Below are 17500 nucleotides of genomic sequence, written 5' to 3'. Positions count from 1 at the left end.
CAGGAATGAACAACAGAATAGGAAGATTGGTAGAGATCTAAGAGGTAGTGAGTTCAGAGAGAAGAAAGGTATTCACACGTTTTTTAAATGCTTCAATGTTACTAGAATTAACAATCTCGTTGGGAATTGTATTCCAGAGTCTAGCAGATACTGGGATAAAACACCGGGAAAATTGTGAAGTATTACATCGATTCACAGACAAGGAACGGTCATTCATGATCAAGGATTGTCTTGTAGCACGTGCTGGTAGTGAAGGGGCAGGCAAATGACAATGCAACGGGTGGTTGGAATTAGACATGATTTTGAAGAAATAGGACAATGATCCAACCAAACGACGATGCCGAAGATTAATCTCAAGATTAGGAAGAAGAAATTTAATCTGGTTGAATGCTCTATCTAAAAGCTTTAAGTGAGACTCTGCTGCAGAGATCCACACAGAGTGACAATATTCAAAATGAGGCAGTATGAAAGAGTAAAAGCAATTTCTTACAATATCATCAGAGGAATATATCCGCCTACATTTGCGTAACAAACCAACTTTACATGAGACTGATGATGCAAGTGAACGCAAGTGCAACTCAAAAGTAAGTTTGGGATCAAGGGTGACTCCGAGTAACTTCAGAGACGAACAATTAGGAATAGGTACTTCGTTGACAACAATATCAGGGTGAACTGGGAAAGGTGTCCTTGATCTGCTAATAACCATACTATGGGATTTACTCGGGTTCAGTTTCATACCCCACCGATCACACCATGACAGAATCCTTGAAACATCTTGAGTGAGTACATTAGCGACTCTCTGCCTATCCTGTGGGGAAGGAATTGTCGCATATATAGTGGTGTCATCAGCATAAGCAACCATATTAGATTCAATCCCACACCACATGTCAGATGTATAAATAATAAAAGAAGAGGTCCCAGAACACTTCCCTGCGGAACACCGGATACAACTGGACTAAAAGAACTAAGGCAGCCATCAACAGTCACACGCTGCCTTCGACTCGTTAGGAACTCTGACAGAACTTGATGGACGCGGCCACCAATACCAATAGATCTAACTTTCGATAAAAGGGCTCTATGATTAACACGATCAAATGCAGAACTAAAATCAAGTGAAATTACTCTAGATTCATGACCAGCATCAAGGGCAGCTTGCATGTCGTGCGTTATGCAAACGAGAGCATCAGAAGTACTGAGACCTTTTCTAAAACCAAACTGACTAGATGGCAACAAATTATTAATATCTAAAAAACGATTGAGACGCTTGGCCAGCAGGCGCTCAAAAATCTTAGATAACACCGGGGTTATGGAAATGGGTCTATAGTCACCGGGGTGAATGGAGGATGAAGATCCCTTTGGAATAGGGGTAACATAGAATAGACACAGACAAACACAGTTACAAAGAGACATAGAATAGACAGACAAACACAGTCACACAGAGACAGATAGAATAGACAGACACACAGACACAGACACACACACAGACAGACACAGACACAGACACAGAAACAGACACAAGCTAAACACAACACAAATAGTTGGAATCCCCACCCATTAAGAAGCAAAACTCGACCTTATCATGACTGACCTAAGCTAGCACTACTTACCCCAGCAAACACTATCCCCCATGAGACGCAGCACACACCTCTCCATACTGTGGTACTGGAGGTGGAGATGTCCACACCAAGTGGCATGATTTTGTTACCTTCAAAGACAGAGAGAGAAAGAAAACCAGAGACAGAGAGAAAGAGAACCAGAGACAGAGAGAAAGAGAACCAGAGACAGAGAAAGAGAACCAGACAGAGAAAAAGAGAACCAGAGACAGAGAGAAAAAGAGAACCAGAGTCAGAGAGAAAGAGAACCAGAGACAGAGAGAGAAAGAACCAGAGACGGAGAGAAAAAGAGAACCAGAGACAGAGAAAGAGAACCAGAGACAGAGAGAAAGAGAACCAGAGACAGAGAAAAAGAACCAGAGACAGAGAGAAAGAGAACCAGAGACAGAGACAAAGAGAACCAGAGACAGAGACAAAGAGAACCAGAGAGAGAGAGAGAAAGAGAACCAGAGACACAGAGAAAGAGAACCAGAGACAGAGAGAGAAAGAGAACCAGAGACAGAGAAAAAGAACCAGAGACAGAAAAAGAACCAGAGACAGAAAAAGAACCAGAGACAGAAAAAGAACCAGAGACAGAGAGAAAGAGAATCAGACACAGAGACAAAGAGAATCAGGGACAGAGAGAAAGAGAACCAGAGACAGAGAAAGAGAATCAGACACAGACAGAATCAGAGACAGAGAGAAAGAGAACCAGAGACAGAGAAAAAGAACCAAAGACAGAAAAAGAACCAAAGACAGAAAAAGAACCAGAGACAGAGAGAAAGAGAACCAGAGACAGGGAGAAAGAAACAGAGAAAAAGAGAAACAGACAGGGAGAAAGAGAAACAAACAGAGAAAGAGAGAGACTCAGACACAGAGAAACAAAGACAGAGAAACAAACATTTACAGAGAGGAAAAACACAGAGAAACAGAGAATGAAAGAGAAACAAAGAGATAAACAGAGACAGAAGGAGACAGAGAGAAAGGAGTAAAAATTTGACAAAATATGAATGCTATTACTCAAGGAAAATTTGAGATAAAGAGGAAAAATAAGGGAGAATAAGATAAATAAATACTGATGTACTGATAAGAAATATGATAGTCACGGGAATGGTGGAGGGAACCAGAGGAAAGGGAAGAGCGAGAGTGAAATACAAGGACGGATTGGTCAAGCTGGCACCAGGAAACATGACGAGTGGACAGTTCATCAGAGCCACGAGAGATAGAAGAGGGTGGAAGTCCATGGTCGCCCACGTCCTGGAGGATATGGCACAGCTAAGGTAAGGTACTAACAAGAGAAAAAAAAAAGAAAGGAAAGAAAGGGATATTGAAAAAATGCAAAGATGAAAGAGAATGCTGTAAAGGAACACAAGTTGATTATGTGAAGAGAAATTTCTATATGGGAAAGGAAATTGTAGGAAATTTAATTAAAGAATATATTAGGAGACGAGGAAAGTAGAAATTTATGAAAAAAAAATAAAGGAAAGCAGACAATGGAATGAGGAAATTGAAAGGGACCTACTTGCCACACATTAAGGGTCCCCCAGAATCCCCTTGACAGGCGTCCATTTTCCCCTCAGGGTAGCCAGCACACAGCACCTGCTCGTCACTCAGATGCGTGTCAGCCAAGCAGGTGCTGAGGACAGGAAGATCCAACTCCTGCAGCTTCTTGGCTGTGGGGGAGAGGAGATTAGGATTTAGGGGAGAGGACTGGAGAGATAGAGGAAAAATGAACCAGACAAAGAAATTGGGATTGGCAAGGAGAGAGAAAAGAAGGCAGAACAACGACGTCTTAATGAAATTTTTGTTGGTGAAGGATCCGTGCTTAAAGTATGCATCTCCAATAACTTTACTTCTTTATCTTTCCCTTTACATCATCTTGAAAGCACCACTGCCATCTCATCTGTCTCTAGAGATTATTTTTTTTTCTCATGCCTTTGTTAACAACTCCACCTTTGATGATTTTGGGCTTGTCCCTCCCTCTCCCGCTCCCTCTGACTATTTTATGCCTACAATTACAGTTCTTCGTAATCATGTTTTTCATGCCCTCGCTGGCCTAAACCCTCGGAAGACTTATGGTCCTAATGGGGTCCCTCCTATTGTTCTCAAAAACTGTGCTTCCGTGCTTACACATTGCCTGGCCATACTCTTTCAACTTTGTCTATCGACTTCTACCTTTGCCTCATGCCGGAAGTTTGCCTACATACAGGCCGTTCCTAAAAAAGGTGAATGTTCCAATCCTTCAGACTATCATCCTGTAGCTTTGATTTCTTGCTATCTAGAGTTTTTGAATCTGTCCTGAATAGGAAGAATCTCAAACATCTGTCACTCCCGTCAAGGTCGCTCCACTGGTGATCTTCTTGAATCTTGGTCATGCTCTTTCAGAGATTCCGGTGAAAATTTTGCTGCCGCATTAGACATATCAATAGCTTTTGATAAAGTCTGGCAAAAAGCTTTGATTTCAAAACAGCCCTCCTTCTTTGCAACTTTATCTCAAGTTTCCTTTCCGACCGCTCTATTGCAGCCGTGGTAGACGGCCACTGTCCTTTTCATTAATCTATTGACAGTGGTGTTGATCAGGCTTCTTGTCCCGTCACCCACTCTCTTTCTATTATTCATCTTCTTAGCCAAACTTCTTGCCCTATTTACTCCTACGCCGATTATACCACTCTACACTTCTCCACGTCTTTTCTGAGACGATCAAATCTTCAGGAAGTCAACAGATCACTCAGGGACGGCAAAGAACGCCTGCCTTCTGATTTATCCTTCGAAAACTTCTGACTCGGGCAGAGAAAATTTAGTAGTGTTCAATCCTTCAGAGACAATTCCTCCATCTATCAACTCGACAAGCTTCCAGACAACTATCCCCTCTTCTTCAATGACATTCGGCTATCTCTTGCTAAAACAGCTTCTATGAAGTTAAGCGTTCTGGGGCGTCTCCGCCAGTTTTTTTTTCTCATGCCTCCAATTGCTAACTGTGTAAAAGTGCCTTATCCTCCTTTGTATGGAGTATTCTTCGCATGTTTAGAGAGAGGTGTTCCACTCACAATTTTATTATATAAGGTGGAATCATAAGCTTTTCGTCTCATTATCTCCTCTCCTCTGACTGACTGTCTTCAGCCTCTATCTCACAGCCGGAAGGTTGCGTGTCTGTGTCTTGCTAACTTTTGTCGGTAATTTTATGCTAATTGCTCTACTGATCTTGCTAACTCCATGCCTCTTCTCTTCCAGCGAGACACAGACACAAACGGGGACACACACACACACAGAGAGAGAGAGAGAGAGAGAGAGAGAGAGAGAGAGAGAGAGAGAGAGAGAGAGAGAGAGAGAGAGAGAGAGAGAGAGAGAGAGAGAGAGAGAGAGAGAGAGAGAGAGAGAGAGAGAGAGAGAGAGAGAGAGAGAGAGAGAGAGAGAGAGAGAGAGAGAGAGAGAGAGAGAGAGAGAGAGAGAGAGAGAAATTATTTAAATTTTCGTTTCTACATCAAGATAACAACGAATGACAGAGATAAAGAGTGACAGACACCCTTTAATACAGCTTATCCAAATGCTCTATTCCTCTGTTTATGATGATGACTTGAGGCATATTGATTGATGGCTGCTTGCGACAGTTTTTCCCGGGTGGCGCATGCGCAGTAGGGGTTGTATACAATTTTGTAAGGGACATTATTATTTTCTCTCTACACCGGCCCCAGGCAGTGGTGCCAGATGAAGGGTAATTACCTTGCCTTATGGTAATTTGAGCACTGAGGGTAACTTTTTATCCTTTTACTTATTATGGTAATATTTTTTTTATAGATACATACATATGAATGATCTTTAACAAATAGATTCTTAACAAACAGGGTAGTTTTCGAGCAAACAGTAATATTAAGGGTGTATTTAGGGTAAATTTCGCAAATTGACGGGCCCCAGGGCAGTGACGCGTGGACTGAAACAGGATGATTAGTTGCATGCTCCTCGCTCTGACGGATCGGCTAGTAAATTATGAATGGACTCTGAATGCTACCCTGCACTTCACAAAATTTCTGTAAAAACATCCTTGCATATCGAATGTAAAAAATAGGGAATACAAAATAAAAAAAACAAATGAAAGTTATGAAACAATAGCCGCGTTTTCGCGGTAACTTTTGCTGACTCCATTAGTTAAGATTAGCGCGCTCTCCAAAACCGCTCCAACTTGCTCCATGACGCAGGTGTACGAGACTGCTAGGACTCTTCTGATATCCCAATTTTTTTTATACAGTAACACTAATATCAATACGGGAAATAAAGAAAAATAATGATTCTTCCAAGGCCTTCAATATTCTATGATTAGAGTCACTCATTCATGGCAACTAAGTAAACCCAGTTTTGGCGGCCGGTGTCAGGTGCCATACCGTCTTCTCACCACATTATTTAAAGGACGTCATGGGCAAGTGGGATGTTGCCCACAGTACCGGTAAGGCAGTCTACTTTCATTAATGAGATTTTTTTTCTTTTTTTCTTTTTACGTGGCATGTAGGCACAGACACAACTTGATTTGAGATGTGACGTCATCTCAACAAAGATTTTTAGCGCCTTGAGCTGGAGTCACATTGTTCGTGGCGGTACACATTCTTCCCCGTCAATGTTGAACAGCGACTGAACGCCGCTTGACGAGCACATACACTTTCAGTGTATGTGCTCGCTTGTCGCTGCAACATCATGCCTCATGATGCTGCGTAGTCCCCAATGCTCACCCGGTATCTCTGTATCTGTATTATCTTTTCTAACCTCATTCTCCTCCTCTTCTATGTCTCCCTGCATTTTTGTCTTTAAGCCACACACAAATATATATTTCCACACATGCAGGTCTTATTTATCCTCTATATCCCACATCTGTCTACCTACTTTTTTTCCGTATGTTTGTACCGTATATCAGCTACACTTACGTGTATCTCCGCCCTCTTGCAAGGTACCCCATCCAGCTACGGTACATATCTGGTCCATCTTAGGGTACAGGGCCTCGGAAAGACACACGGGGCGAACCCACCTGTAGGAAAGCGACCTGGTTAATGAAGACCGCAGCTTTTTTTTTTAGATATACTGAAAACCATTGAGATTTTTGTTTTCCTTTTGTATTAATTGGTTTACTTTTTTTATCTATCCTGTATTACTTGGTCCATCTGAAAATAGTTCAGCCCATACCCGCCATACTCTCCATAACTCGGCACAATAACTTCACCTGTTGAGATGCAGAGGAGCCTCCAGCAGGAATAAAGCCACGTCGTTACTGAGGCCCGTATATGATGGGTGGGGCAGGATCTGAGACACTTTGCGAGATTGCTCAAACGGAGACCACGAGTTTCTTCGAAGCATCCCTGCTTGGATCTCGTAGTACGATGCCGGTCCTCTGATTGAGTAGGATGTTGAGGAGGCATGCAGGGACAAAAAGCATGTGAGGATATTAGGTTTGAATATGATGAGGGAAGAGAAACAGTAGAATAAAGGAGAGAAGAAAAGAATAACATTCAGGATAAAGAAAAGATGGATAGTTAGATAGATGATGACATTGATGAATGGTGATGAATGGTGATGAAGGATGAGGGGGAAGAGAAAATGCCGGGGGAAGAGGAGAGGAGGAAAGTCAAAGGAAGAGGTTGAGTGGGGAAGGGATACTAAGAGCATCATAACAAAAATAAAATGAAAATATGAAAAACAAAATCTCAAGTGGGGAGGTTACCGAGGATTTAAGATTCAAGTAAGGAGTTTAATGGAGATATCACTCTGGAATATGATAGGCAACACCCGAACCATGGTTCTTGGCGCGAAACCAGGAAAGGTTATTACAAACAAGCTGCCTGCGTTATTGCTATGCTAGACAAACGGCAACTAAGACCAAGACTTACTTACCATCATCATAATCATTTTCGTGTAACGCCCGCATTTTCGCATGAAGGGTAGGATTGAACCGCATTTTCGCATGAAGGGTAGGGTTGGATGGGGGACGACTGCTTTCCAATATATATATATATATATATATATATATATATATATATATATATATATATATATATATATATATATATATATATATTATATTTTTTTATTTATTTTTTTATTTATTTTTTTTAACTCATTAACGTTAAGTAAGTAATAAATATAAGTTTCGTAAGTTATAGATCATGCAATCTATCATTAATGGTTTTGATACACACAAAGGGCCGCGTTCGTACAGACAGTGGTCCGAGTTGGTGTAAATGAGCCGAGTTGTTCTCTAACCCTGTTTTGGGTTCCACTGACATTGACGTCTCTTGTGTCATGTGATTACGAAGCACGATTTGCTTTTACTAGCAGCCGATTGGTTAATGTCCCTTGAGGAAGAACCGCTGTTATTGTCAGAAGGATAAATGTCAGGGATACTGGGGATGACTGCACTACCGGGACCTTTTATAAATGTGTTCTCACTCATATTTTCAAAACGTAAACATGGCTTCAATTACTCTTTCAGGTATTCGAACATTTATTTTTTATTTAGCAATTTAAAAAATAAACGTGTTATTTTTGGTTAACTAAAAATTCTAATTTTTGTTAAGACATTATTACAAGAATCTATCAGTATTTTGAAAGCAATGCAATATCATGTATATAAAAAGTATTAGATTCATGAATCTGTCTCTGTTTAAGTTTCTTCCATGGCTATTGCAATGCCAGGGCGATCATTAAATTTTTCTGATAAAATTTGGTATTAATGCCAATTCAAAATTAGTAAGTATTTTCACACGAAATTATTTAATTTTCTGATTATTTACTGTTGTATTCAATTATCTTCCAAAAAATACATGCAACACAGAACCACACCTTATCACCATTCCAGATTAATTTTATGGAGTATGATTTAGCTGGAGAGTCAGTTAAGAATTAAGCGAAGTTTTGCGAGTTTACATACAATAATAGGGAGCTGGGATTGAGGAATCAAGTGCAGAATTTGGGGGATCAGCAAAGACTTCAGTGAGCCTGGGAAATGAAAAGTACAGTTGGAGATAAGTGGGCGAGTTTAGCGAGGCTCGGGAGTAAGTGCAGAACTTGCTTACTCGTCTATGCAGTGGGCGGCAGTGAGGATGGCAGATGAGGTGACGATAGTGCCGCCGCACGAATAGACGCTATTTTTCAAAATAGCGACAATGAAAGGCCACTGGAAGGGCGAGGCGTCTCCTCCTCCAACCACTCGCTTGTCTTGCTTATCTGTGGGTGCATGCGCTTCCGTGAGTTAAGGGGAGTGGTAAATTGCACTCCTTGCTCATTTTTTTCACACGAAAATTTTTGCCAAATGTACGTACGCATTGCCAGCTTCACATATCTACTTCCAATCATTAACAACCATTACTAGCCTCACAGACCTTTATCAAGGCTCAGGCACGCAGATGTATCCCAACATAAGGGAAATCCACCCACGACACACACACACACACACACACACACACACACACACACACACAAAGCCAGAGGACCGGGGTTCGATTCCCCGGCCGGGTGGAGATATTTGGGTGTGTCTCCTTTCACGTGTAGCCCCTGTTCACCTAGCAGTGAGTAGGTACGGGATGTAAATCGAGGAGTTGTGACCTTGTTGTCCCGGTGTGTGGTGTGTGCCTGGTCTCAGGCCTATCCGAAGATCGGAAATAATGAGCTCTGAGCTCGTTCCGTAGGGTAACGTCTGGCTGTCTCGTCAGAGACTGCAGCAGATCAAACAGTGAAACAAACAAACACACACACACACAAAAAAAAAAAAATAATAAAATAAAATAAAATAAATAAATAGAAATAAAAATAAAAAGAGGCATGCTTCGCTCATGCATACACTCCTCACCTGCTATGTTTACGCGACCCTCCCCGGCAAAACAGCCAGGCTCGCCACAGGTAATCTCAAGCACATGTCCACCCTCACAGCTGTCCGCCACTTCTACCTGCACACCCATATCCTCGTAACGCGCCCATTTCGTAGTACTGACGTGCCCTGACTTGTTCACCGCCTCCACTTTATGAACATCCTTGTTATACCTGGTAAACGACAAAAGTGGGAGATGTGGTACAACTGTAAAACAGGTGTGGGAGGGTACAGTTTGGGCCAGTTGTAGAATAACTGATACAGAAATGGAAGTACAAATGAGGGATTGGTGTGGGAAGGGACAGTATGGGAATTCCTTCACTCCATCTTCACTTTTTTCACTCCCCTCATCCCCTTCACACCAATAACGCTCCTCATTCCCCTACTCTCTTACCTGTCTCCTACCACCAGGTCACAGAAATAAGTCACCAGAGGGACCGGGTTATGGTCTGCGTCTAAACAGACAGGGCGCCACTCTTGTTCTCTTTTGACTTGCAGGTAACCACTGCTCCGGAAGCTGACGTAACCCTGTGGAATTGTGAGGAGGGCCAGACATAAGATTAGAGTAAATGGGATTCTTATATTTTTTGTAATTTTGATTTGTTTAGTTTCATTTATCTTTTTTCCAGTGGACGTTTGGAGATGAAATAGGAAGAGGAGGCAATAAGCAAAAGAAAAAGGGAAGGATAAAAATCACACGTGCAAGCGCACGCGCACATGCACACATAACCACTCGCACACACACACACAACCTTCACGTCCTCAGGTGTGGATTCCAGGCGCCAGCAGAAGGCCTCGTCTTCACCATCGAAGCACTGCGCCACACCGTCACACAACTGCCAGGGCCTAACACATACTTGTTCTTCCCCCTCTCTGGCCACGCAACTCAGCTCATCCCTGTTGCAGCCTGATGGTAATAAGTAATGATAGACCAAGAAGAAGATCTGAGTGCTAAATTTTACGTATTTACATATAAAACACTAATTAATTTAATTTCTTTTTGTTTCCTTTTTCCTTTCCATAGCCTCTTGTTTTAGCTTTTCTCTTCATTTATTTTTTTTCATCTTCACTCCTCTTCTGGTTTCTTTCATTATCCCTTCTTCCTTAGATTTTACCTTCCTTCCTTTTATTTTATTTTTTACTGCAGTTTGTTTTTTCTTTCACTATTTTTATAACACATTATTACTTAAAAGCGTTCCTTTTCTAACAACACTTACAAATCATTTTTCTACCCAACACCACGCCTCCTTAATATGACACTACTTACAGTTTTTATCTCCCAGTCTCACTATCCTACCACCACCCTCTCAGTCCTCCCAACTCACTCCCTCTCACAAACTCCTGCATATCTCACCTTTGCAACCGCGCTCGTCAGTGAGGTCGGGACAATCCAGATAGCCATCACAAATGTACTCGAGAGGCACCATCATGTCACAAGAGCATAACGTTTCATCCTTTAAGTCAGGACAGTGGGCGATGTTGTCACAAGACTCTTCCCACCAGTAGCCCCAGCCTGTACGGTCACACTTCTCCATACCTTCTATATATCCTGAGGATGTACGGGTCGTTAGGGTAGCTTTGATAGGAAAAAAAAAATTGAACTATATATAAAAAAAAGTAATGGGAAATATGTAATGGGAAATAACGGGAAAGGAAGGGGGAATATTTTTTTTTCCCACGAGGACACTACATGGTTTAATTTATTGTCATTATATCTCAAATTTAGCTAGAGTAACTCGGCTACTCACAACTAAACTATATAAAAATCATTAACGCAAACGCTAAAACAAACCAACAACATCTATATTCATTAATGACAAAATTGCTAGTGATTAACTACATTAATTCTTAATTACCTATTAGAAACTTCATTATTCTAAGTATTCCAACTACCCCACTACTCTACTAACTCGAGGGTGTTTCCATCTCGAGCAACTTCATAGTTTGCATGTTTACCGTATCTAAGTCCTGAACAGAAGACAAGGAGAGTGATTCTTACTTTTGAAATATCCGAAGTCTCGTTTCCTTCTAATCAGATGATCATCTTCATTGGAGGAGGAGGAAAGGGAGAGTGAAAAGGAATTCGATGTAAAGGAGAGACTAGATAAGGAGGCCGAATGAGAAGTTGAATAAACGGGTGTAGGACTAAAGGAAGAAGGTGGATTAAGAATAGGAGAGAAGGAGACGGATGTAGTAGACTCACAACAATCAACGAGACAGGAGGAAGAAATAGAAGAAATGACATACGAATCATGAATTGATGAAGGAATAAACGAGGAAGAAGGGGAGAAAAAAACGCCAAACGAATTAGAAGAGGAAGAGGGGACAAACGATGAAGGGGAACCCATTCCTCGAACTCCCCACCACCGGGAAAACACTGGCATTATAACCAATATCAAAATCCATGCTTCTTTCTTCCCCATTGAAACACACTAAGAGTGAACTTTCCACAGTTAAGAAACACAGGGTTGGTGGGTGTGCCTGGTGGTGGAAGCGGATGAGAGACTGGCCTTGTTAAGCGTGGGGAACTTGGGTCGTGGTTCCGTGTTGAAGCTTTGGTTTCATTTATGTGAGCGTCTGGAAGCTTCGGATTTTGTGAACCTCTTGTGATTAGTTGGTTTGTGATTTTTCTTTCTTAATGATATCGGTTTTCTTTTATATGTATTTTTGTGTTATATTTGTGAGTACTATTTGTGTTGGACTGCAGTAAATAACTTTTTACTATAATATCAAATAAATCTTGCGTTTGAATTAAGTATTTACCATTGTTGTAATTCACATTGTAAGAGTGGTCAATGAACTCACTAAAACTAAAACTGTGCGTGTGTGTGTGTGTGTGTGTGTGTGTGTGTGTGTGTGTGTGTGTGCTATTATATGAACTGCTTTCTTTTTAACGCAGACATGAATTAATCTTTGTTTCGTCTTCCTTCGTCATTTCTTTCCTTTTTCCTTTATCAAATATTTCATTAAAGGAGCGTATCACAAATGAGAGTTGAGTGAGTGACATTGTTTTTTGTATCATTGTCAAAGTCGCGAATGATTATTAATCGTGTGAGTGAAACAGCTGGGTCTCATCGGAGAGGACTTTTTTTGGCGAGAACTTTCATTATCTTATTAAAGGTGGTGGTGTCACGGTAGATTTAATTGTAAGGCGTGTATCTGTTACAGTGATTGTGTAATGTTTGTTATATAATGAGTACGTAGGAATTGATTGACATCCACTATGAAAATTTTGTAAAGAACATGTTGATTAGGTGGTGAAAAGCTAGGCGCTACTTCTTTCCAGACTGTTTGATTACTGTTTGATTACTTTGTAGGATGCTTCTGCTCTCTCTCTCTCTCTCTCTCTCTCTCTCTCTCTCTCTCTCTCTCTGTTACTGATGTTACTGTTCTTAATATTAATCACTTTAATACCGCTTGATACGACTGCTTTCTCAAACAAGTAAAGCACAGTGTCCATAAGGAGCCGTGAGCTCAATGGACTATATTGAAGAGAAAAATTGTTATAACCGTTATGTTTTGTAAGCTTAAGTAATAATAAACAATCTCTCTCTCTCTCTCTCTCTCTCTCTCTCTCTCTCTCTCTCTCTCTCTCTCTCTCTCTCTCTCTCTCTCTCTCTCTCTCTCTCTCTCTCTCTCTCTCTCTCTCTCTCTCTCTCTCTCTCTCTCTCTCTCTCTCTCTCTCTCTCTCTCTCTCTCTCTCTCTCTCTCTCTCTCTCTCTCTCTCTCTCTCTCTCTCTCTCTCTCTCTCTCTCTCTCTCTCTCTCTCTCTCTCTCTCTCTCTCTCTCTCTCTCTCTCTCTCTCTCTCTCTCTTCTCTCTCTCTCTCTTATTATTATTATTATTATTATTATTATTTATTATTATTATTATTATTATTATTATTATTATTATTATTATTATTATTATTATTATTATTATTATTACTATAACTAATATTATCATTATTATTATTGTTAGGAGGAGGTAGCAGACACCTACCGAAAATATAATTTACTCCCAGCCAAGTCTAATCGTACTAGTTCAGGGGATGCTGTGAACCTTCCATTAAGGCTAGTTGTAATCTCGCTGAACGTTTCCCTTTGTGTCTCACAACTCAAGGGGGTAGGCACAGTCTGCCCTCTATACAGTTACCACACACATACCCTTCACTTACAACTTAAAATTCAAAACGGTGACTTAAAACCCAGGCTCGGGATCTCCTTCTGGGGAGGGGACCAGAAATGACCCTAGGTCCCACTGCTCTCTCGGTGGCGGTCTTGACAACTCTCTCGACTTTTTCTTCATTAGCTTCTGCAACATTCGCGGTCTTAGATCTAGTTTTCAATCTGTAAATCATCACCTTTCCTCTAATAAGCCTAATCTTTTCCTCACCGAAACACAACTGTCTGAGGCAACTGACAGTAGTCCCTTCTCTGTTCCCTCCTACTTTTTCTGCTCTTATTTTCGCTCCAAAACTGGATGTTGCACCTATGTGCGCAACGACTGAACTTGCTTTCGTGCCCACAATCTAGAATCTTCCAAGTTTTCCACCATCTGGCTTTTAGACTCAATAGTCACTCTCTAACTAAATCTATGTGCTGCCTATCTTTCCTCTAATTCCTCTGACTATAGTAAATTCCTTGACTGTTTAACTTCCAAAGAGGAGCACATTTTGTCCCTCTACTCATTCTCCGAGATCTCCATCCTTGGACATTTCAATGTTCACCACCAGCTTTGACTTTCCTCTCACTTCACTGGTAACCTATCCTTCAACTTTGCCATCCTCCATGACCTAGAGCAACTGGCGCAACACCCTACTCATATTCCTGACCATCTTAGAAATACGCCCGACATTCTTTATTTTTTCGTTACCTCTAATCCTTTTGCTTATGCTGTTACCCTATCTTCTCCGTTAGGCTCCTCCGATCACAATCTCATTTCTGTATCTTGTCCTATTTCTCCAACTCCTCCTCACGATATCCCAAAACGGAGGTGTCTCTGAACGTTTTGCTGCTGCCAGTTGGAGGGACCTCAGGAGGTATTATGCTGATTTTCCATGGAATGATTATTATTTCCGTGTCAGAGACCCATCTCTGTGTGCTGAACGCATAACAGAAGTGATAGTGTCTGGCATGGAGGCGTTCATTCCTCATTCTTTTTCTCAACCTAAACATTTTTAGACCTTGGTTTAACACAGCCTGTTCTTGTGCTATACATGAGAGAGAGAGGTTGCCCACAAAAGGCACTGAAGACTACCACTATAGCAGCAATTAACCGCCAACTAAAATATGCAAATATCTACATAGTGTTTAATTTTACTATTAACATTCTGAGGCTTCTGTACCAGTTTTTCTCTACCCTCCAACTGCTAACTGTGTACAAGAGCCTTATCCGCCCCTGTATAGAGTACTCTTCGCATGTTTGGGGGGAGAGGGTTCCACTCACACAGCTTTATTAGATAGGGTGGAATCAAAAGCTTTTCGTCTCATCAATTTTCCTCCTCCGACTGACTGTCTAAAGCCTCTCTCATCGCCGAAATGTTGCATCTCTTTATATCTTTTATCGTTATTTTCATGCCAACTGTTCTACTGATCTTGCTAACTGCATGCCTCTCCTCCTCTTGTAACCTAGCTCCAAAAGACTTTCTTCTTCCTCTCATCCCTATTCTGTTCAATTCTCTAACGCATGAGTTAAGCAGTAGGGTACTCTCAATCATTCATACATTTCTCTGGTAAACTCTGCTTCTGTATTTCCATCTTCTTACGAATTGACCTCTTTTAAGAGAGAGGTTTCAAGACATTTGTTCCTTAATTTTTGCTAAATCTTCACAACTCTATAAGGGAACCAGCACTCAAATGGGCCTTTTTTTTTTAAATAATTTGTTGCCCTTGGCTGGTTTCCCTCCTGCATAAAAAAAAAAAAAAACTCATGAGCTGATTATTAAACGTATGCTGTAGATAGTGTGGTATATGTAGCAATCAGGGTTGTGGTGAATGTTGTTGGCATTTTTGTGTTTTGCTTCCGTTATAATTGCCTCATCTTAGAAGCCATTCACATTCTTCTGCAGCATGAAGATAAAGATTAAGATATATTGAATAAGGTAAAAATATCCGTGTTAAGACGAGAATTGACTGAAATACATGGAGTGCAACTAAAAAAAAAAAAAAAAAATAGATAAAAAGAAAACAAAACCCTAAGCAGTGAGAGTAATGATGATAATGATGTGTGTGTGTGTGTGTGTGTGTGTGTGTGTGTGTGTGTGTGTGTGTGTGTGTGTGTGTGTGTGTGTGTGTGTGTGTGTGTGTGTGTGTGTGTGTGTGTATGTGTGTGTGACTCACCACCGTCGTCTGCTGGTGACCCAACCCCTCTTTACCGTACGGAAAGAGCTCCCTCAGGGTTCATAGATCGATCTTGAGGTAGGACTGACACCGCACCACACACCTCACATCGGCGTGGCAGTACCAAGTCCATGGAATGCGTGAACAGCCTACGTTATCGTACGTCGGCGGTGAGGTGACGTGTGTGTGTGTGTGTGTGTGTGTGTGTGTGTGTGTGTGTGTGTGTGTGTGTGTGTGCGTATACACATCTACCACATCATCTGGACACGAGCACGCGCCACTTCTGTACATACACTCATCCACACCTGCAAAACCAACAAAACACCTGGTATTATTGTTACACACGCGCCTGCCAACACTAGCTTTACATGAATCCTCTATATCATCCCATTCTTTCCTCTAGATACATAGATTAGTAGATGAATAGATAGATAAATAGACCGATAGGTAGATAGCAAGAAGGTAGATAAATTAAGAAATTGATAGATAGAAAGATAGACAAATTGATAGAAAAAAGAAAAATGCATTGAGAGCCTGGTAAAAAGGTACATATTTCATAATGGAACAATAACAACAATATCATTCTAGTCCCCAGGAGATGAAAGGCTGAACTTTGAGATGCCGCCTTGCCGGTACACATTTGCTTGCGTGACACTTGGGAGAGGGCGCTGAGGTAGATGGGTGTGCACAAGGGAAAACGAAGAGAAAAAAGAATGGCTAGGATTACGAAGGAGTTATTAATTCTACCGTAATCTTAAGACATCTGGATTAAACAAATATAGGAAACTGCAAGAAAGTATCAGTTCCACAAAACATTTAAATTTTATAATGTATCTGCATCACGAACTTGAATGTTAATACCACAGTCCGCCACACAGCAGATAATGGTGAGGATTATGAAATTATATATCTGGATTTTAGTAAGGTTGTTGTTGTTTTTTTATACCATGTGGGCTTTTCACGGGAATTTCTGGGCTAAAGGGGATACTTTTTAGGGTGAAATTCCTATCTCAAAAGCCCACCCGCTAGGAAACCGTTGCCCCGAGTGAGGAACCCCAACCTACACTCGGACCGTGGACAGGATTCGAACCCGTGCGCTTGGAGACCCCTCGGACCCACAAAGCACGCATGGTTCCATTGTTCCACTAAATGCTCTTGAACCAGGTCAGGGAGCATGAGATAGATGGAAAGTGTCAGGTTCATAGTTGTGCGACAAGCGACGGATTGTTTTAATCATCAATGCCTAAATCTGAGTAGAACCAAACAGTTATTGGGAGTCAAGGGTCAGTTTTAAGGTCATTATTGCTCTTGATATGGATTCGTGTTTCTAGGTAATATGATAAATAGCGATGATAAAAGTAAAATTATGGATGATACAAAGATAAGTAGAAATAATTAAGTTGGATTCGGATGGAGTCACATTGTAAACGAACAGAAATGATAAATGAATGGACAGATGGACGGCATATCCAATTATATATTAGCAAATGTAGAGTATTCAGTGTAGAAAGTAAATAAATTCACACTTTATAGTTGATACACAATAAACGAGGCTCTGGTGTGATCACATTGCGAAATAGATTTAGAAGTTATATTTACTAGATCTGATCTCCGTTGAAGAAAACAATGCATAGAGACAAACAAAACAAAAAATCATGTATCAGGGAAAGGATACTTGATAATGTCTCAGAGTGTGTTTAGTGGAACATCCTTTTCACATAGGCGGGCAAAGTTTTCTACATTGTC

The 17500-nt window shown here is 41.0% G+C and overlaps 1 protein-coding gene across 1 annotated transcript in view; it reads right to left on the bottom strand.

Annotated features, from left to right (window-relative positions):
- The window catches only part of LOC123502462 (serine protease nudel-like), a 13394-nt gene extending 1461 nt beyond the window's left edge, over nucleotides 1–11933 (bottom strand). The window contains exons 1-9 of the mRNA XM_045251602.1: nucleotides 11435–11933; nucleotides 10790–10984; nucleotides 10188–10342; nucleotides 9830–9963; nucleotides 9418–9608; nucleotides 8645–8795; nucleotides 6796–6963; nucleotides 6503–6603; nucleotides 3115–3265 (exon numbers count right to left, since the gene is read on the bottom strand). Of these exons, the coding sequence (XP_045107537.1) occupies nucleotides 3115–3265; nucleotides 6503–6603; nucleotides 6796–6963; nucleotides 8645–8795; nucleotides 9418–9608; nucleotides 9830–9963; nucleotides 10188–10342; nucleotides 10790–10984; nucleotides 11435–11858 (1670 nt within the window). The 5' untranslated portion in view covers nucleotides 11859–11933. The remainder of the gene's footprint in view (nucleotides 1–3114; nucleotides 3266–6502; nucleotides 6604–6795; nucleotides 6964–8644; nucleotides 8796–9417; nucleotides 9609–9829; nucleotides 9964–10187; nucleotides 10343–10789; nucleotides 10985–11434) is intronic.
- Nucleotides 11934–17500: the final 5567 nt, after the last annotated feature.

Source organism: Portunus trituberculatus, chromosome 11 (assembly GCF_017591435.1).
Source record: "Portunus trituberculatus isolate SZX2019 chromosome 11, ASM1759143v1, whole genome shotgun sequence".
NCBI lineage: Eukaryota > Metazoa > Arthropoda > Malacostraca > Decapoda > Portunidae > Portunus > Portunus trituberculatus.
Note: the sequence above shows the minus strand (reverse complement) of the source record. Positions and strands in the feature narration are given on the sequence as shown.